Source organism: Phodopus roborovskii, unplaced genomic scaffold (assembly GCF_943737965.1).
Source record: "Phodopus roborovskii unplaced genomic scaffold, PHOROB, whole genome shotgun sequence".
In the NCBI taxonomy this organism is placed as follows: domain Eukaryota; kingdom Metazoa; phylum Chordata; class Mammalia; order Rodentia; family Cricetidae; genus Phodopus; species Phodopus roborovskii.
Window position 1 is genome coordinate 3,509,885 of NW_026126482.1, and position 22,187 is coordinate 3,532,071.

At 47.7% G+C, this 22,187-nt stretch overlaps 1 protein-coding gene across 1 annotated transcript; it reads left to right on the forward strand.

Annotated features, from left to right (window-relative positions):
• Positions 1-1,070: 1,070 nt before the first annotated feature.
• Isca1 (iron-sulfur cluster assembly 1) lies at positions 1,071-10,165 on the forward strand. Its single transcript, XM_051194159.1, has 4 exons — positions 1,071-1,264; positions 6,870-6,923; positions 7,310-7,415; positions 9,527-10,165. The coding sequence occupies exons 1-4, from the start codon at positions 1,184-1,186 to the stop codon at positions 9,673-9,675; spliced, it is 390 nt and encodes a 129-aa protein (XP_051050116.1). The 5' UTR covers positions 1,071-1,183; the 3' UTR covers positions 9,676-10,165.
• Positions 10,166-22,187: the final 12,022 nt, after the last annotated feature.

Below are 22,187 nucleotides of genomic sequence, written 5' to 3' on the forward strand. Positions count from 1 at the left end.
CTGCAAAGGCCCTGTGTTGCCCCTCTGCCCTTAGAAATACCCCACCAGACTAATGTTTATCCCAGGTAGTTATTTTCTACTTGGGTCTTTTGTTGGTTTGGAGGATGTATGTGTTTTACTTATCCCTAACATTAAGAAACAGAATTGCTGTGTTTTCTTCTACCCTTGCACAAGTTTTCTACATTTTGTTTTGATTCTTAAAAGAAATTCTGTGCAACGGGCTGGGGGTTTGATGGCTTACAGTGAGACTGAGATAGTGAGGCGTGTTTGCCAGCAGATGAGGGAGTGGAGTGCCCAGGACACGGCCTTTGTGCGGGCACCAGCTCCCCACAGCCCCGTGAAAGCTGTCTTCACGTAGGACTGCAGTGTCTGCAGCCCGTGTTCTTGCTAAAACCACAGAGATCCATTCCCCAGTTTTTACTGCAGGAGTCGTGGAAACTCCCATGTTCCCTCTTTAAGCAGTCTCGTGGCGAGCTTTGTGGTCGTTTTTCAGTGCTCTTTAAAAAAAATCAGTCTATTTTGTCTTTTACTTCAAAGGTGGCTTCTACGTAAGTGGGGGGGGGGGGGGTTCCCAAGCGGAAAACCCTCACAACACAGATCCCTGAGTGTGTGTCCTTCACAAGTGTTGCACACACAAACTCCAGCTGAAACACGGTGTGCCCGCTCTTTGCTCCCGGCCTCGCTGGGAGTTTCTCCTGCTGCCCCCCCCCCGCGCCCATCCGGCGCCCGCGCCCGGGCAGCTGCCGCTGGCCGATAAGCGGCTCCCGCTCTGCAGCGTCACGGGTGCGTGCAGCTGGCCCGGTGGGAGCCGCTCAGCGTCCGAGCGGCTGCGGCCCGCGCTGGAGCCCCGGCCGGCCGCCTTCAGTCCCGGCGCCTGCCGCCAGGGGGCGCCGAGCGGAGGCAGCCACTGCACTTCCGGTAGCGCCGCGACGGCGAAGCCCGCAAGGTCACAGGTCACCACTGCGCGCGCGCCGTCAGCGCTGACGCCCGCGCGGCCCGGCCCGTCACTCGCCCGGCTGTCCAATGGGGGCGCGGGGAGGGGGCGGGGCCCGCGGGCGGGCCGGGGCCTGCGGCGCATGCGCCGTTGCGGGCGGCGTCGAGGCGCCCGCCGTGTCCATGGAGAGAGGCTGAGGCCGCCCCGAGCCTTCGGCCCGAGCGAGGCTGCGGGCGCCGCGACCTGGCCATGTCGGCGTCGTTGGTCCGCGCCACGGTGCGGGCCGTGAGCAAGCGCAAGCTGCAGCCCACGCGGGCGGCGCTCACGCTGGTGAGTCAGCCGGGCGGGCCTGGCCGCCGCCGACCGGGGCTCCGGAGGGGGGGACCGGGCAGCCGCCGGGGTCACGGCGTCCTGGGAGGAAGGGCGGGCGGGCCGGGCCGCGGAGGGCGAGCCGGGCCGCGGAGGGCGAGCCGGGCCGCGGAGGGCGAGCCGGGCCGCCAGCGCTCCCACCCCGCCCCGGCCCGCCGCCCCCGCCGCCCCGGAGCCGCCGCCGTCGGGTGCCCACCGCGTGCGCTCCGGCGCTGCCCCGGGCCGGCCGTGGGATCTGGAATTGTGTGGCCTGGCTGGCTGTGTTGCGTCCTCGCGAAGGCACAGAGAGCCCTCGGGAGCATCGGGCACAGCGCTCGGGCTCTCTGTGCTTTGCCCGCGTGTTTCTTCTTTTTTCCCCTAAGTGTCACCATTTGGGGTTTTCTCGAGCTGCCCCTTTCTTCCCCGTCCCTACGTTGTTGTTTTCGGCATACGTTATCAAGACTTGCTATGTTTTGTGACAAGCGATAAGTGAGCGAGCTACCTGCCCCCACCCCTGCCGTCGTGTTTACCAGAAGTAACGCCTGCCTTGCACGGACCCGGTCCCTCCCTGCCCGTGCTTTGTAACCGTACGCCTCGTTATGCGCTGTCACAGCGGGTCTCACTTCACAGACTCGGTGTCCCCTGCCCCGGCTGCTGACTCTGTCATCTGAACTCATCCTTCAAGTGTCGCCTTTCCCTGTGATTCTCGTGGTAGCCTGCTGGAGGCTGTTTGGTAAACATTGTGACCTGGCCTGTAACAAATGCAGATAATCAAATGCTTTGGGGGGGAGGGTAGAGGAGACTAGGAAACAAACTGATGCAAATTTAAATATTTTTGCCTGGCCACATGGGTCTGACAGTGGGAATTTGACACATTGGAACCGCTGGAGTGCTCTAGAGTCTAGTAGAAGTGAGCCATGGCAAGGAAAGGTGTACCATGAAAATAGGAGCGCCAGCCATCTCTCTAGCTGATGTCAGTCCTGCAGAGACTTGATGGGCAGTGGTCAGTCCTGCAGAGACTTGATGGGCAGTGGTCAGTCCTGCAGAGACTTGATGGGCGGTGGTCAGTCCTGCAGAGACTTGATGGGCAGTGGTGGGGTGAGGGTTGGACTGGCAATGTCTACAAACCAGGAATGGCTACGGCTCAGTAACCACGTTACTGGAAGTACCTTTGGACACCCAAGGAGAATGGGCTCCTTCCCGCCCCCATGTCGCCAGGGTTAGTAGTAGCATTGAGTTTGTAGGGAGCAGAGAGAAATGTGACAGGCCGCTTTGTCTCCATCCTTGTACCAGGCAGTCTGTGCAGCTCTCGTTTGTGGCTTGAGTAAATGACAGGGCCAGCCGTCCGTGTGGGTGTGTACAGAGGCGCTAGTTCACTGTAGGGGGTGGAGGAGGCACCTCCCCGTGCTGCCTGACGCAGGGGCTGACGGACTCGTGAGGACTTGTTACTTGGTTGGAGTAGGACCTTTGGGACAGCGACTGGCACGTGTCAGCTCAGAAGCTATTACCAGGAAAAGTATACAGAGTACAGCTGGTTCTGGTGCAGTTAGGGTGTGAGGAGGGAGGGAGCCTTTAGCAAAGGATCCTGCGGTTTATTCTTTTAAGCTTTACAGTTGTTAACTCTTTGTCATCAGTTTTGTAGCCCTTGCGATTGTACCTAAACCAGAGTAGCCAACCCCAGGGGTTGGGGTGGGGGAGGGGCCCAGCTGGCAGAGGACGTGCTGTGAGGCAGGAGGCCCAGTTTCCTCAGTTCCCAGATCAAAACAGCTGGGGGTGGGGGTGCTGCATACTTGTAATCCCAGTGCTGGGACTGGAGCAGGCTAGGCCTGGGCTCCAGTGGCCAGCCAGTGACCCTGCTGGACAAGCCCTGGCCCTGTGATGCCTCATTCTGAAACATTCACTTGGGGTGCATTTCCCAGCAAAAAAGGCCCTGAAATAAGTTTTGGTCTGTGGCTGTGAATATTTTAAATTTACATGTATTTAATATGTGTGCATGTATTCGGACATATGTGCCTTAGGGTGGTATGGTAAGAGGAGTCATTTCTCACCTTCCAGCATGTGGGTCCCAGGGATCAACTCTGGTCCTCAAGCTTGAAGGCAAGTTCATTTACCTGATGAACCGTCTCAGCAGCTCTTTAATAATTCTTTAAAACTTCTTCAAAGTGTTCTCCCTTTAAGCATAAAACTGAGTTTCTATGGTTTGCACAGGAGCTAATTAAAAGGCATTGTTAGATTTTCATGTGTTTCGATAATCAGAATTCTTGAATTGAGTCCTACTTGTTGGTAAGTTTCTTGGGAAGATTCGGGTTGAGCTAGTCTAAGGGGTTGCAGACACAGTAGAAGACTATTTTTTCTTTTTTCATGACCATGGTGTATGCACAGGCCTGGCGTCAAGGGGGCCACTTACCTTCTGTCTAGAACCAAACACAGTGCTAACCTAGAATAGGAGATAGCCCCATTCTGTTCCTTCAACTTACAAGAACAGTTCCTTCAGCTCAGCAATGGCATTTCATTCACTCAGGGAGGCATGGAGGCCAAGGGTTAGGACCAGCCTGGAATACAGAGTGTCTGTTTCTAAAACAAGGTAAAGTCAGCCAGTCACTTAGCCGGTTCCAGCTCCTTAGTAACAGCTCCCCGAGAGGAGCATAGCAAAGTTAAGGTTTGATTTGCTCCTTTGACAGCTGCTCAAAGACATTGAGGTCCTGTTACTGTTTAGGAGATGTCAACATTATCCGCCCAGTGCCTGTGTGGGTGAGGATGGTTCTACATTCCTTGTTTTTACTTGGCTGTGTTGAACTGGTGTTTTGAGGAAAACCTGGCTGTAGATTAATTAGGCTGACCTCAAATTCATGATATTCCTGCTGCCTTCAGCTTCCCGGTAGCCAGGAGTATGGGCAGCTGCTGTTTCAATGTTTTTAAGACTTGAGAAAAGAAGGAAACCTGCTGACTTTTAAAAATCAAATTGGGTAACGTAGAAAACCTTATGGGGATAAAACTCAGGCCCAGTTAATCAAAGAGAATCATGTGTTCTCATCTTCACCTTTGACCTGTGCACTGGAAACCCAGGCTCTCCTTCAGATTCCTGCACCAGCAAACACTTTTCTTCTAAGCTTTTTGCTTTATGAGTGGTTTGCTTGTATGTGTATGTACCATGAGTCCCTGGTGTCGAAGAGGCCTTTGGAGTTGCTAAAACTGAAGTTACAGCCGGTGGTGGCCTGCCCTGCCTGCCCTGTGGTTGCTGCTTCAGTCAGTTCTCTGTGTGGACAGCCACTGCGTGCTCTGAGCCATAGAGCCACCTCTGTAGCTTGTCTTGTAAATTGTTTTCAGAAGTTGTATTCTGCTGACAAAGAATAGGTTTATTTCCTGGGCACTTTCATAGGACATATGCTCATAAAAATGCATAGCTGGGAGACCGGGAAGGAAGGGCTTATGGGCAGTCACTTGGAAGTGTAATAAATAAGCACATTTCTTTCTGAAATTAACTTTAGATGATTAAAAATCTATTAGAATCTTTAAAATCTGCACATCTGTTTAATTCCTTCCCACATATGTTCACATTTAAAGGTTATTTCTTTTCCTGGGGCCATATTGTATATAGAGCAACCACTTGGGATGTGAAGCAGCGAGGATTGGGGTGGCTGGCATTTGATGTCACTGGTAGCCGTACCCTAGGTTGATGCTCAGCTTGACACTGCATCCCTTCCTGAGAAAGCAGCCTGGCTGTTGAAGCACACACAGCCAGGGGCCGTGGCAAGGGCTTGCCTTCCTGTTGCTGCACTGCAGCTGCAGCTTTTTCCGAAGATGCTCGCTTCCCAAGGACTAAGAAGCGAGAGCTCGTCTACCAGTCTGTCTAGTTGCCTTGTGCGCTTAATTATTTTAGTGCTTTTATTTGGTTTTATCTCTAAATGTCTTATTGCTGTAACCTTATTTTATGAGAAGTACAAATAATGGTAAGATATAATAAAAAATCACCTGTAATTAGCTTGATTGGTGATAATTAAAGGCTGCCAAATAACCAGAGAAAAGTTCAAAGTGTTGTTATAACTCAGTCGCCTGAGCATCACAAGTTAGACGTGTGTGTTTTCTTTGGCAGTTTGTTTTCTTTTTTGACATGCACCTGTATTCTGGGCTTTGGTCCTGGCCACAGAACTCACTCTGTAGACTGTGCTGGCCTTGAACTCAGGGATTCACCTGTCTCAGCCTCCTGAGTTCTGGAGTTAAAGGTGTGGGCCACCATGCCCGGCTTGTTACTTTGAGTATCTGTTATTCCTTGTCTTATGTCCTCCATGTTTGCCTGTGTGTCACTTCAGTGTCCATACTGCGACTGAGGGTCAGGACTTTACACACTACGCTCACATTGAGTGACTTAAATCGTGCTCTAAACAGCATCCATTTGTATCAGACATGCTGTATTGTTTTCTTTTTGTGTGTGGGTATGTGAGGGGGTGTTGGTACATGTATGGTATAGTATGGAGACTGGAGGCAACCTCTAAAATTATTCATTCCTCAGGAGCCCCCTACCTTTCTTTTCTTTGAGACAGGGTTTCTCGGAGACCTGGAACTAACCCCCAAGTAGGCTAGGCTAGGCTAGGCGGTTGTCTGCTGACTCCCTCTCCCTCCCTCCCCATCCTCATCACCCTCTACCGCACCTGGCCAGCTCATGGTTTGTTGTTTTGCTTTATGGGGATTGAAACAAGTGCTTCACCGGCTCCACTGTCTTCCCAGCCTGGAACACACAGCTTATTATTCCACGTCGTTTTCATGGTTGACGCTGTATTTTCTAAGTTGATTGGTTCTGAGGCCCTTGGTTTGGTCCCACACTGTATTTGTACTTCATCATCTGTCCAGGCCTCTGATCTGTTCCCTGCCAGCTGGAATAGCTAATGGACCCGAGTAGGGTTTCTCTCACATTTGTTAGTGTAGCTGCCACTTTGCTCTGTGCCCCATCCTCTCCTGGACCCAGAATGTCACACTCTAGGCTGGTCGGGCTGCAGTTCAGGGTTTAGTCTTCACGGGAATTCTAGGGAATGGGGTTGACCCTGTTACCCCATGTAGGAAGCTAAATGTTAGAAAAACTGTTTAAGGTGTGTCTGCCTTTGCAACATACCCAGGAAGTAGTCCAGGAATGTTTCAGATGAGACTAGGTACCCAGCAATCCTCCACAAGAAGGTGGCTAGGCTGAACTGCATTCTTAGCTACACATAGCTCATACATAGTCCTGTCACTGAGGAGCATGACTGCTCACCCAGATACCCTGGTATGTCGTTGGCCCACCCTGGAAATGTGTGCCTAGAAGCAGCTCTAGCCATGCATTGAGATGGATCTGAAGGGGATTGAACCCGGAGTTTTGGCTTTTCTGCTGATAGGCTGTTGTGAGCATCTGTCTGGCTCTGGGCTTGTTACAGGGCAGGTAGTAGATACACGAGTTCTAGTCTTCCAGGAGAAGTGGTTTCTGTCAGTGTGGGCGAGTGCCTTGGCTGTGGCTTCCTTTGCTGGATGGGATCCACAGGTCCTGACAAGCAGTGCACAGGTGTGCTACAACAGGCCCTTCAGAGGACGAGCTTCATAACGGTTTCTGTTTTTCCAGACTCCCTCGGCTGTGAACAAGATAAAACAGCTTCTCAAAGACAAACCAGAGCACGTAAGTTGGGTCTGAGAGGGGTTGGCAGAGCTGAAGTTCTGTTCTCAGGACAAGTGTATTTGCTGCCAGGCAAGCACAGGGAGCTGCACCCAAACTCTTGAGTCACGTGGGGGGCTTTCCATGCAAAACAGCTGGTCACTGCTCAAACCCCAGACAGCCAGGGCTCTGTGTGTCACTCTTTGCCAGCTGCAGCCTGAGCTGTCTGTGCTCCTGTCCCCAGAGGCTCCTCCCCAACTCAGGTGCAGCCAAGCCTTTTATCTGGGTTCTGGAGATCGCGTGGCCTCTGGTGCCCTCTATTGTTGTAATGGGGCCCTTGTCTCTGGCCTGGCCTGGCCTGGCTCCAGGGTGTCAGTCATCACACAGTTGATATTCTCAATTCTTTTCAGGTGGGTCTGAAAGTTGGTGTGCGAACCAGGGGCTGTAACGGCCTCTCTTACACCCTGGAGTATACAAAGACAAAAGGAGACTCTGATGAAGAAGTTGTTCAAGATGGTGAGCTCTCTTGTCTTTTTGAGATGGGTTCTTTTGTAGCCCAGGCTAGCCCTAAACTCCTTAATTCCTATTCCACCTCCCGGTGATGGGGTTTAAGTGTGTACCCCACACTTGGCTCTGGTAAGGTATGGGGTGATTTTGTTTTGGTTCATTAACATTTTATGGGCACATTGTTCTGACACTTTATCCTTGTACAAAACTGCCGCCTGTGTTAGGAATAGTCTGCTGAGTGGTGCCTGCCACTCGCCTGCCATTGACACACAGGTTTCATTATCTAAAAGGAGAAGTAACATTTTTCCTGGTGCAAGGAGAGGCTCACAAACTGGAAAGCCCAGGGTCTCCCAGCAAAAGAACCTAGTGAAGCTACAAACACAGCTCTCTGAGGGTTTGGAGAAGTTGTGTTTTGTTTCAGCTCTAAATAGTCATCACTGTGAAAGGTTTGGCTTTTTTTTTTTTTTTTTTTTTTTTTTTTTTGGTGGTTTGGTTTGGTTTACTTTTGGTTTTTTATTCTGACAGTCTTCACTATATGGCCCAGTTTCAGACTCTTGGTTCTTCTTCCCATAAATCCTGAGTGCAGGAGTCACAGACAGTTGCTGTAATTGCTGAAGGTCAAGTTCATCCTCACAGATTTTTAAAAGTTGTATTGGTATTGAGGTCAGAGGTCAACTTTTGAGAGTTGGTTCTCTTCCTTCACCGTAGGTTCTGGGTATCAAAACTCTGGTAATCAGGGTTGCAAAGCAAGCTCCTCGAGGAGCCGGAACTTCTCACCACACACAGACTCTAAGACCATTCTGTTGAAACAGTTTTACATGGGTGTGTGTTAGTGCAGATTCCTGTGGGGGCCAGGACGCAGTTGTGAGCTGCCTAGGGTGGGTGCTGGGAACCCGACTTGGTCCTCTGCAGGAGCAGCACATGCTTTCCAGCCACAGCTTAACTTTTATTAGGTACTGCTTTTGATACCAGCCCCTGTCTTCTTGCAAAGTCTACCAAGGAGTGAGGTACGGTGGCTCAGGCTTAATACTCCCACCATTGGCGATGGGGATCTTATGTTTTAGGTTCAAGATAAGGTCAGTCCAGCCTGGGCTAGCAAGATCCTGTATAAGACATTATTAATTATTAGTAAGACTACAACCCTGGAGAAAGGGAAAGAAAGGGTTTGTGTGCTGCGATGTATTGTTAGTGGCTTGCAGCCCTTTTTGTATGAGACAAACAGGAATTATATTCCCAGATGTGCTTCCATCATATTTAACTGAAATAATTAACCAATAAAGGCCTTTTTAGATTATAAAAAATTGGAGCTGGAGAGATGCTCAGAGGTTAAGTACTGCGACTCTTCCAGAGGACTTGGGTTCAGTTCCCAGCAACCATATAATGCCTCACGCCCATCTGTAACTTTTGGTCCGACACCCTCTTTTGGCTGCTGGTTACTGGCTTCCACAGGCAAACAACCACACACATTAAAAATCTTTGAAAAAAAAAAAATCAGTTCAAAAATGCAAGCCTCAGTTGCTCTCCTACAAAGAACAGGACCTATAGTGTATGTTCATGTTTAAGTGACATCTTGTAAGGAAAACACGTTCTTTTATTTTCAAGAGGTTGTTTCTCCTGCACAGTGGCAAAGGAATGTTACTCATTTTTAAGGCCATCAGCAGATTACAACTCTGGGTCGCATGGGTGTTCTCTGAGGTCCATGTCTCATTGTGTGGTCTGCTTTAAAAAATGCACTATGGAGCAACAGTACTGTGGATGTTTTTACCTGACAGGGTCAGATACAGATGTTCCCCAGAAAACTCATTAACACCATCATTTAAAAACTCATAAAATTACACATTTTCCTACAGCAGATTGGGGAGATGGGGAGTAAGTAAAATAGAGTGAAAGGCAAACCACAGTTTTTGCATGAATGCCATGGGACTTCCATGTATAAATGGGTCTTCCCTGTTATAATTGGCTGGGCAGACTGGGCTGGTGGGAAGCTGTGAGCTTCCTCCCTGTAAAGAAACCCTGGACATGCCCAGAAGCTGTAGCCTATGGATGGTGCCCACCAGAAATTCACTGGCAGGTTCTCTACACTGTAGGCTTTATGTGACATGTGTTTTCTTTTCCCCAAGGGGTCAGAGTGTTCATCGAAAAGAAAGCACAGTTAACACTTTTAGGAACCGAAATGGACTATGTGGAGGACAAACTGTCCAGTGAGTTTGTTTTCAATAACCCCAACATCAAAGGAACTTGTGGCTGTGGTGAAAGCTTCAACATTTGAAACCTCAGGACTCCAAGCTCCAGGAGAGCCGGGATCTACCTGGGAGCTTACTGAAGAAATCATGTGGTCGTCACGTGCTCAGAGTTTAATAATGTGTGCCATCTCAAGGGGAAAATAAAGTGATGCATTTTGGAAATCAAACCAGTGTGCTAAGAATCCCAAAAACCTGGTATCTGTTGTCTTGGAATCTGTATCTGAGAGACCATTGGTTTCTTTGGGTCGCCTTCTGTACAGAAACTCCTACCCCTCTCTTAACACTGCAGTGTGCTTTGTGACCACGGATAACAAGTGTGCACCCATAGATCCAGGCGGGACAGCATAGTGGTAGCTCATTTCCTCACATTTGCCATGGCCTTTTACATTTTTATTAGAAATGTGGTTATCAGGTGCCTCGTTTGCCTGCCCCTCAACAGTTCGACTTCTGAGTGATGGTATCAGAGGTGGGAGCTGCCAGGCCTGGTCTCAGTCCACCTCCTAGGACGAGTTTTGCAATGGTTTGCTTAGACCTTTCAGTTGGAAGCTGTTGTGACAAGCAGCCAGCTAGCTCACTGCACTTCACCCTGTGTGTGTGGAGACTAGATCTGAGGACAAGTTAGAAGAGCTAGACGGTACCCAGCTCTCCTTTCCTCAGGGATGACACCAGTGCTGTGTGACACTCAGTGGGGGCGAGTGGGGGCCTGGGGCCGTGCCTGGGCGGCATTTTCAGAAGACTGTCTTAATTTATGGAGATTGCATTAGTTTTGAATGGAAAAGTCTCATTTAAACCCTTTGTATGAATTGCCATCTTGTTTGTTTAGAACTTTGACACAGTAGTTTCTTACAGAGACCCTGCAGCAGTGGAATGACTCTTGGAGCACAGGACCTCTGGAGCAGAACATGGAAGTATCTCATTCTAATTCCCAATGCGCACATACTCTCTGGTTCCTACATGAAATAGCTGAACTTTTAGTATGTTTCTCACTCGTCTTTTGAGTTGTGATTTTGCTATGGAGTACAGGCCAGCCTCACTCTCTACCATCCTGCTTCAGCTTTGAGACATGCCAGGCTTTTCTTCAGAGCTGTCTTGACTAGTGTTGACATCTTGAGTGACCTGTGAGTTCTTTTATGAAAGGCTGATTTTTATGAAGTAGCTGGGGTTAATATTTGCTATTTACTAAAGTACCTACCACCAAAATGCACCATGTAGTTTTATATAATTGTTGATGAGTCTGTATCATAAATTGTTGATACATCTTTAATTCGTGCAATATTGTATGTAGCAATTGATATCGATTAAAAAGCACCACTTTGTGACCCTAGCGCTGTCTTTTGTTGTGGGAGAGCATTTGGGGTGGTCCGCTGCTAACGACACAGACAACTTCTTGTGCTGCTGTCCTGCTTTGCTGCCTGCCTGTGGTACAGACACACATGCAAACCTCCAGTCATCCTCAGGAGAGAATGCCATGCACACTCTGCAAGCGTTTTCCTTCGATACCTAAGTTTCAGGTTCTCTTCCTTCCAGAAGGGTCTTAGCAGTTCAGACCCAGTGAGACTGTCCTGGACTTACAGAGCCGAGAGCTGACAAATGAACCAAGCAGCACTAATTGCATTATATATGACCCAATCAGCATTAACCCCCTGTGCTTGGAACAAGTACATCATATACTGAATATTTTGATGACCTCCAGGGATGGGAGGCAGATGGAAGTTGGCTTCAAGGTTATGTCCTCTGAGCTAAGTTTTAAAGACAAAAAATGCAGAGGAAAGGGAAGACTGAACAAAACTAATTGGTTTGGGGGAAAATGTAGAGGAAAGCTATGCCCTGAAAAGACCAAGGAACAGGAAGGACAAGGTGGGGCCCTTGAAACAGACTCTTAGCTCTGCAAGGTTATCAGTCTGTACAAGGGAGTCTCAGAATACAACTGCATCCCACCAGACAAGGTACAAGCCTACAAGCATAGCATTGGGAAGCCAAGTCAGGAGTGAACATTCAAGACCAAATTTGAGGGTGTGTGTGTGTGTGTAGCAAGACCCCCGCCTTAAATTCAGATGGAAGAAGTGTCAATCCTGTGTTTATATGCAAAGTGGGCTAGGAGAAGGTAGAACTGGGCTGCTACCAAAACCCTGGAGGGACAGATAATGACCAGTGTGACTCAGCTCATGTGGGTACAGCAATACTTACAGTTTGGGCTTGGCGTTTTCTTACCCAATTTTAACATGGTGAAGACAGGGACTCAGCTGCTCGGCTGGTCTGGCCTGGCTCCACAAGTGCATCCGGACAGAATGGCTCAACCTGTAATCCTAACAGCCACGTCACTTGAGCCACAGCCCCAACCAGGGAGGTTCTCACATATCCACACAAACCCTGTGGCACCCCAAGTGATGTATGGGGGGGCATCAGATGTGCTGGGAGCCTCAGGAGGTGGCAAATGTCTTCATATAACCTCAGTTAAAACAAACTTGACTGTCCCAGTCAGGAAGCTCTGGACTGAATGGGCCAGGGCTGCTGTGGTTAAAAATACTCCATGCATTTCAGAAGGCCATCCTGCTGTGTTTCATTGTCTCCCAAACCCCCTTTCTGCACCACAAGAATGTTTTTTTCCCTCCAGCAGGAAGGGGAGTAGAGATTGGGGGGAAACCCACAAGATTGGGGTTCCTAAGATACTCAGTACTTCCTAGGATTGATTCAGCAGGAAATAACCTCAAAAAAATAGCCTTTGTCATGTTCTGATGTGTGAGCAGTCAGGAAACACATGTCTGTGGTGTTCAGCTGAGCAACAGACCGTCATGGGCCAGAGACAGGATCAGCCCAGAATCAGCAAGCAGCCAGTCTCGGGAGGAAAGCTGACATAGGTTTGACCCCATGGAAGAAAGGAGAAACCGTCTACCTTTGGCCTCAAGTGGTGTTCTCAGAAGAGAACACAGGGAACAGGGTCAGCCTTGCCTCTACACAGACATGCTGAGCCAGTAGCCCAGGGTGCCAGGGTTGGCAGAGCTACAAGAGAAGCATACAAAGGGTCTTTCCCAGCAGCCTTTGGGGAAATGCAGGCTTACACCTTCTCAAATGTCTACTCTGCAGACACATGCAGAATGGATTCCTGTTAAGGTGCCTGGCTTGCAGAGGTTTGTAGTACATGCTGTTTGCCAAATGTCAGAACTCAAATGCCCCACCCCTCTTGGGCTATCTTAGCACAGTTGAACATGTGTCCCTAAAGCCCTCACTTATGACTTTTTGAGGTTTGGTCTTTGTAAGGATGCAGGCATTATGCCTCAACATTGGGAAAACCCACAGGCATGCAGAGAGGCCTAGCCTCTCAGGCCTGTGGAAATAATACAGCTCCCTCGTTTAGTGTTCGTCACTCGGCTAATGCCATCCATTTCATCATACGCACAAATCCTCACCGTCTGAGTGAGACTAGTTTCTTTGGTGAAATACATGAATCAATACTTCAGTTCTTTCAATAGGTTCTCAGAACTGAATGCTTCCTGTCTAGGGTTCAGATGGCTCCTGAAAGGAAGCAGTGCTCAGCATGCGGGATCTCTCAGAAGCATCTGCACAACAAAGACATCCAGCCAAAAGACGAGACTGGCAGGTAGAAAATCCTGGCCAGCAATATATCCAACATAGGGGTAATACCTAAAATGTACAAAGAACTCAAAAAACTAGACATTGAGAAAGCAATCCAATTAGAAAATGGGCCCCAGGACTACACAGAATCGTCAAAAGAAATACAAAATGGTTAATACAGTTTGTAACGTGTTCAAATTATTAGCCATCAAGGAAATGCAAAATAGCAATGAGCTGGGCTGTGGTGGTGGCTCATGCCTTTAATCCCAGCACTCGGGAGACAGAGGCAGGCAGATGAGTTCGAGGCCAGCCTGCTCTACAAAGCTACACAGAGAAACCCTGTCTTGAAAGAACAAAAACAACTCAACAATGGTGGGTGGGAAGGATGTGGGAGAGAACACGTGTGTGTAGATTGCTGCAGCCACTGTGGAAATCAGCGTAAAGGCTTCTCAAAATCCTGCAACACAGTCCAACTATCCCGATCCTGGGCATATACGAAAAGACTCATTCCGTCCTACAGAAATACTTGCTTGCTGGGCGGTGGTGGTACACACCTTTAATCCCAGCATCCAGGAGGCAGAGGCTGGTGGATCTCTGTGAGTTTGAGACGAGCCTGGTCTACAAGAGCAAGTTTCAGGACAGGTTCCAAAGCCACAGAGAAACCCCGCCTCAAAAAACCACAGCCTAGAAGCCCATAAACTGACTGAGGAATAGTGGAAATGATAGAATGGAATTTTACTCTGCCATGAAGAAAAATGAAATTAAGTAACCTACAGGGAAATGGACCGAATGATACTACACTAAGGTAGTCCAAGCCAGCAAGATGAACCCTGTGTGTTCTCAAGTGGATCCCAGCTTTGAGTCTCCAGGGTTGTCTGGTTCATTTGGAGTGTCTGGAGAAGGGCAGGATGCTAGAGAAGGCGAAAGAGGCCGGAAGGGGAGAGGGACGGGGCCTTAGGGTTGAAGAGTGAGTACGACTCCGTGGCTATGAAAGCAGGGGGCACTGGGGGCTGAAGGGTTAAGTGGATGTTAAGGCAGGGGATGGAGGAGAGGAGTTAATGGTGTGGGTTAACCAAACTGCAGATAGATACAATTCCCTTCTAGAAATCCACCTTTTAACTGGGCGGTGGTGGCACATGCCTTTAATCCCAGCACTTGGGAGACAGAGGCAGGCAGAACTCTTGAGTTCAAGACCAGCCTGGTCTACAAGAGCTAGTTCTACGATAGGCTCCAAAGCTACACAGAGAAACCGTTTCAAAACAAAAAACAAACAAGAAATCCACCTTTGTTGTTGTTGTGGAGGCAGGGTTTCTCTCTGTAGCTTTGGAGCCTGTCCTAGAACTCCCTCTATAGACCAGACTGGCCTTGAACCCACCTGCCTCTGCCTGGGATTGAAGGCGTGCGCCCCCACCACCCGGCAGAAATCACCTCCTTAGAAATAAGAATTTTTTTAAAAGTCTGAACACAGGAACTCTGCATGGTAGACAGGGGTGCCTCCCTAGAAGACATGGGGTATTAAATGAAAATCCCAGAGAAACTAGTCAGAGGGCCAGAGCCCCCTAAAATAATATAGGCTACTGACTACCATTGCTCTCAGTCGCCCACCACGACTAGATGGTGAGACTTAGTGATGACACACACAACTAGATGGCGAGACACATTTGCAACACAGAAAGCCAGAACGGACCTCGAAACCTCCTCCCCGGCACCTGAAAAATGAGTCGTAACCGGTCAAGGGCTGTGACAAGTGACTGTTGAATGTTCTGCCCTGTATGAGACATCTTTATCGATACCGATAAACCCCCATCCAAGGCTGAGGGCCACAAGGTAAAAGCTGGAGGAGAGCACCGTAAACACCGCCTCCTGGATGTGGCAAGGCTGTAGCACTCAGGACCCATACAAGATGAGCTATGCAGTGGGACAGGGATAGAGGGTCGTGGGAGGTAGTTATCCAGAGAGGTTATATTAATGTACCGAAATGTCAAAAGAACAAGATTCAAAACATCTTAGCAATTGGAATTTTTCGTAAGTGATTTACAACACTCCGTTTCCTATAAACTGGGTATAGAAAACAATCCCAACATTTACTGGGTGCTTGCTACCTTACTTTATGACTAAGTTACGAAGAGCAAGCCTGGGACCTTACACCTGCTGAGCGAGCACCCTACGCCTCTCCCCGTGCACTGCTGAGCTGCATCCCCAAACCAAGCACTTACAGCCCTATAAAGACCTGTGCACAGTAAAACTCACTTAGCATCACAACCAGCTCAGCAGTGCTGGCCCTTCCCAGATTCACGAGCTACACGTGGGTGCCACGTCTGTTTTCTATAAAACACTCTACTACAGAAATAGACTTGAGACTCACAGGTTGAGGAGTTCGAGTCCCTCAGCTTTAAGAGCTGCAGGGCCTGTTGTGAGGCAGAACAAAACTATAGAATTAAGATGCCGTGAGGCAGCTCCACTTAGCTCACAGTGGAGCAAATCCAAGCCAGACCAAATCCCAGCATGGAGATGGGACTCAAGCAGGAAACCCTACCCATCTGTGGAGGTACTGGCAACTGTTTGCTTTTGGGAGAGGGAGAACATTTTCTCTAAGAGCCAGACCTCCTAGAGAAAGTCAGCCATGTTGCAGTAGAGGTCACACACCCAGAACATTCCGGCTGCACAAATTGATCCTGATGGTTTGTTTGTTTGTTGTTAAGAATACAAAACTGGATGGGTGCAGAAGAGATCAAAACACATACAAAACTCTCAAAGAACACGGTCGATTGTTTATTTGTTTTGTTTTGGGAGATTTTGTTGTTGTTCTGGTGGTTTGGGTTTCAATGTGTAGCCTTGTCTATCCTGGAACTCACTCTATATACCAGGCTGGCCTCGAACTCACAGAGGTCCATCCACCCCTGCCTTCTGAGTGCTGGGATTAAAGAAGTATGCTACCACCACTTGGCTAATATATGATTTTAAACCAAGCTTAATAGAGGAAGGAAACAGTGAGGACCCATCCAGCTGGAGAGACGGGATGAAAGAGAAAAAAGCATGGGCTAAGTTGTCTTCAGAGGCGCCCTGACAGGATTTCCATTAGCCCTGCCTCTTAAACTTCCTACCACCTTTCACCCAGGAGTCAGCCTTCATTAATCAACACATGAGCCTCTCAGGGACACTCCAGACAGGTTAGTTTGCCCATAAATGGGGGACCTGGGGTTCTGGTGGCAGTTTTCCTAACTGCACCATGCCAGGGATTTTCAAACTCAGTGAACTGAAAATCACCTAAGGTGTGGGGTCACAGAGGCATCTCAGCAGGGAAGAGTCCTAGCTTTGGTTCACTCACCTGGCAGCTCACAATCATCTGTAATCCCAGTTCCAGAGGAACGGATGCCCTCTCCTGGCTGCCAAGGGCACTGCACGTGTGGTGTGTGGATAACATGCAGGCAAAACACATATAAAAAAATAACATTTTTAAAAAGTTTAATTACCCAAAGAAATTTGATAAAATGCATATCCTAGCAGAATGTAGTAGGGCACACCTTTAATCTCAGCACTTGGGAGGCAGAGGCAGGTTGTTCTCTGTGAGTTCAAGGTGAGAATCCCAGACTAATCCGGGCAAAACAGATCCTGACTTAAGAAAATAATAGTATAAAACATATCCTCAGGCTTCTTTAAAGATTTATTTATTTATTGTGTGTACAGTGTTCTGTCTGCATGTATCCCTGCAGGCCAGAAGAGGGAGCCAGATCTCATTACAGATGGTTGCTGGGAATTGAACTCAGGACCTCTGGAAGAGCAGCCAGTGCTCTGAACCAATGAGCCATGTCTCCAGGCCCACATTCCTAGGTTTCACTTGCCAAAAATCAAATGAGCCTCAGGAAGCAGATATCAACTTTCACCCAAATAAATGGATGCAAGAGGCCTGGAGCCACTTTGAAAAACACCACTCTGCCTGGAAAGTTCCTTAGGGTTGTTACTTTATTATTATTAGTTGCTACATATTGCCAACATCATATAATAATTACAGCTGCAGGATGTTTCTCAACACCATCTTGCTGCGTATGCTTGTGCATTTTTCCTAGGGCATTCATCGCGTGGAAACTGGTTATTTATTGATCTATTCGATTAGAAAAATACCTAGGCAACCCTCATTATATCCGAAGCATGTGAGTGGAGAAAATCACTTACCTGTGGTGAAGAGTGATGGGGTGTCCCACAGGCCTGCTCAGATACAGCACCAAGCCGTTAGTGACGCAGAGTGATGTCGGTGAGTTTACGTTTTCTATGGGGACACACACAGGCCAAGCATGACTGGTTCCACTGTCTACTTTTGCTTGGGGAGGGAGGGAGTATACTCGGTTTTTGGCATGGGTGGCGCTGAAATGGTTCTATTGCTGTGAAGAGACATGATGACCAAGGCACCTTAAAAAAGACAGCATGTAATTGGGGGTTTTCTTACAGTTTCAGAGGGTGAGTCTATCACATCATCATGGTGGCAGGCAGGCAGCGGGCAGGCGGCAGGCAGCAGGCGGGCAGTGCTGGAGAAGGAGCTGATCTATGTCCTGATCCACTGAGAGAGACAGACACTGGGCCTATTATGGAATTTTGAAAACTCAAAGCCCATCCCCAGGGGCACATCTAGAACAAACCCACATCTCCTCCGATGTGGCCATACCCACAGCCCATGCCTTCTAATAATCCTTCCCGGATAACTCATCAGCTAGGGACTAAGCATGCAAATCTATGAGCCTGTGGGGGCCAGTCTCAAACCACCACAGAGAGGGACACTTCAGACTCTTGATCTGAAGGTTCATGATCTGCCAACTGAGAGAGAGCCTATGAGTGTGCACTCTTAGAAGCTGCCTCAGCCTCATCCATTGCAAAGCTCACAGTAATTCAAAATTGTGGTAAAATTGTAAGGCATGGACAGCTGGTGTCCATGACTCTTGGAACTGAAACAGTAATTTCCCGAGGGTTTGGGACGCTGTCAAAGTTCATTTCAGTGCCTACTTCCTGTGCTCAGCAAAGTTGTGTCATCATGCATCATGGTTGAAGTTTTGCTTTGAGACGATCCTGACATGGGCTTTAAGGGACTCTTGACTCTCGTCTGAGCTTACAAATATCTAACGGAAGGCAAAAAAAAAAAAAAAAGTTTAAGAAGTTTATCAACTACATCTTTGAAATAGCCCATGGGGCAAGTGCACACACACATACACGCACGTGTGCAGGCATGTACATACAATCATAGATACATGCACACACACGGACTCACACTCACATACACTCGCATGCTGGAGTCAGAACCAAGTCAGCTCTCTATCAGGAAGGAACATCATTTTGTGTTTGCAGAATCCATATTAAGACTCTCACATAACCAGTCTCTTGATGGACAAAAGTGGTCCTTCCTCCCTAATCCCTAAGACCCTGTGACCTCATGACCTCTCGGGGAAAGCCTGACGTGTTGGGAAGTGAGTTCCTCTGTCCTGAAGGCCACGCTCTGTTCACCCATACTTTGTATTTCAGTGGGTTCCATGAATCAGCCTCCCAGAAATAAGATCTTCGTGAGGTCAGGGTTGCACCGGGCCATGGTAAACTAAATACAGTTTCTAGAGTAAGATCAGGAACATGAGGGAATCCGTTCTCTCCACGCCTATCAAATATGCCAAATATAGCAAATAATAGCATTATTCATAGTAATCAGACAGTGTTTCTTGGGATAAACATAACTGGAAGACCTGTCCGATGAAAACTTTAACACTGAAGAAGTCAAGAGGACACTAAAAGGTGGAAAGACCTCCCACACTCATGGACAAGAAGAAAGCGGCCATCCTATCCAAAGTGGCCTAAAAACCCGAAGCATTCCTGTTGTGGGATAATCTTTTTGTACACTGTGTGAAGGTATGTCATTGTGCTTGGTTTAATAAAGAGCTGAATGGCCAATAGTTAGCTAGGAGATGTAAGGCAGGACTTCTGGGCAGAGAGAGGGAACTCAGGGGGATGAATCTGGCATGCCAAGAGACCCCTGAGAGATGCCGAGGAAGTCACATTATGGAGGAGAGGTAAAGAGCCACATGGCAGAATGTAGATTAATAGAAATGGGTTAAGTTGTAAGAGCTAATGGGACAAGCCTAAGCTAAGGCCAAGCTGTCATAGTAAAGTCTCCATGACATTATCTGGGGGCTGGAGGGCCAAAGACAGTTTGATAAGAAACACTAGCTGCACTTAGCGCCCAATGTAAGGCATATAACTGGAACCCACTGCTAGAGGCCTATAGAGGCGCGGCTCCTCTAATAAGCCCTGCAGAGCACCCAAGCGCCACACTACCAGTGGGAAACTAGTTGTTAGAAATGCCTGCCCCAGCGCGGGCCCAGAAACTTTCCAAAGCTGGGGTGGATAGAAGAGGCGCCAGGCCTACAGCCATGAGTCTTGGCTCTCACCAACCTGAAAGGAGCAGAGCCAACCACTAACCGGCTGCTAAGCAGAGCTGCTCAGCAGGTAGCCCAGCCACAGCCACAGCCCAACAGTTTGAGGTTTGGCTCATGCAGTCAGAAGAGGCTGTAGGCATGCAGTAAAGCCAGAGCCAAACCAAGACGACTTCTGAAACAGGTACAGTGTGGTTAGAAAGCTTAGGCGCTGAAGAAAGAAAATGGGTATGATAGTCATAGAAAACAAATAGTTTAAACTATAATAAAGGAGGGGGTCTTTAAAGAGAGTAAAGAAATGTGAAAAGAATAAGCCACATAAAGATAGGAAATAACACAGGGAGCTTGGGTGCTATATAATACTTTATTAACTTTTTTTTTAATTTTTAGATTTATTATGTATACAATGTGTCTGCATGTATGCCTGCAGGCCAGGAGAGGGCACCAGATCTCGGTACAGATGGTTGTGAGCCACCATGTGGTTGCCGGGAAGTGAAGGCAGGACCTCTGAAGAGCAGCCAGTGCTCTTAACCATTGAGCCATCTCTCCAGCCTTGTGCTTTGTTAATTTTAAATGCTAACACACAGAAACCAGTGGCTGCTGAGAGATTCTGGATTGTGGAAACAACTGCTGAATTAAGCCAGCCTATACATTTTAAGGATGTCAGGAAATGTGTTGGGGGAAAGGTTGTGCCTTTATTTCCCCCAGGAAACAAAAAGCTATGGACTCCTTTAAAATGAAAGAAGACCAGATTTGATCAGGGGAGACTCCTGAAAACCTTGGCTACAGACATGAAGAAACAAGCCAAGAAAAACCACACAGGTGACACACAGGCTGATTCCTTGACGTGGGAACAGCTCTGAGATGGGATGAATCTTGCTGGCTACGGAGTCCTCATGACTTATTATTACACGCCATCCTTTCATTCGGCATGGTTGGAGATTGGTATTAGTCTGGTTGTGCAGCCCAAACAGACTTATAAAGCAGACAGAAGCCTGTTACCTACTCAAACATAGAACAGAAACTCGTCTTTAGCTGACTTGTGCACACTGCACAATCCATACTTGTGTTAATGTAGAGAGATCTATGTTACCTTTAAAGGTTTGTGTGTTTTAAGGGGGGGGGGGGGAAGGACCAGACACCAATGAAAGACAATTAGCCCAGGTGATCCAGCCCTTCAGGATACCTCTGTTAGAGTTTCCTCAAAATTCTGCATCCAGAACAGATTCAAAGCTGCTGGCTGTGATGCTCCAGCCAGGACTTCAGATAAGCTGTGCACTTTCCCAGTGCACAGAGACTGGACAACAAATGATACAGCCAGCTCTCCCACGACTTGACCATTATCCCAATTTTCTCAGGGCCCACCCCAGACAACGGGAAGTAATTTTGAGAACAAGACACCCACATTCCCCAGAGCTGGAATAGGCGGTTGTTGGTCATTCAGTGGGTTGTGGGTGTTATCATTGCTTAGGGGGTTGGTTAGAAGTTCATAGTTAAGGAAAAAACAAGGCAAAGGATTCAGGAATCTCTTTCTGAATAGAAAAAAGGGCTGATACAGGAATGATTGGATAAAAGGGTAGATTATTAAATCTATTTTTAAACTAAAAAGTACTAATCCTAAACATTTATATTCATATGAATTTTTGAATATTGATACAAATTTTAGGTTGTTTTTGAGATATATGTGTGTATATATGTATACATATACACATATATATGTATATGTTTCTACTCTTGTTTAAAGTATTCTACCTATGTATCTCTTGAAAGACTTTACTATTTAAGGGTAGTTAAATACAGGTTAGTTCTTGGTCATCTATAACAAACTTGTCGTCAGGTATGTTTTCAAGATCAAACAGCTATATTATAGACAGACTGTCTTCAAACACTTCAGAGATATGCAGAATATGGCATTTAATATGTTTTAGTAGCATAAGGCTTTTCATGACCATGAGAGATATAGCTGGTCCAGGCAGCACCAATCTACTTCAGATGAGATAATGAGCATAGAAGGAGTTTGCTTTTATCTGTGGCAAAGCAAGCCACTGAGTAAGACACTACTTTTGCCTTGACTGTTGACAATATGCTGTTCAAACTGCACAAAGCAGGGCACAAAAGGTGACTCCCAAACTGTGCCAAGACAAAGTAGGACAGTCCTTCAAAATTCCTGCTTTACAAAAAAGTCTGTCAGAAATTCTCAGCCTGTAGGCCAAAGATGGACGCCCCAACTTTGCAGAGGAACCTAGGCACCCCGATGTCTTTGTTGTTTCTACAGTTTTGGAAGTTGCTTACTCTGTACTTCTGTTTACTCAGATAATATTTTATCAGTCTTGGATCTTTGACGGGAATTGAACACTAGATAGTTACACCATTTTCTTTGTTCCCAAATTTGGGAAAGAAAGTTAAAAAAGATGTAGAGTTTATAATGTTGAGAGACATAAAAACAAGCTGCTTACTTAATAAAATGTTTAAAGGTCTAAGAAGGTATTTTTAAGACAGTCATACAATTTGTGATAAAAAAAATCTTTGGACTTATCAAGATAGAATAGATAATGGGA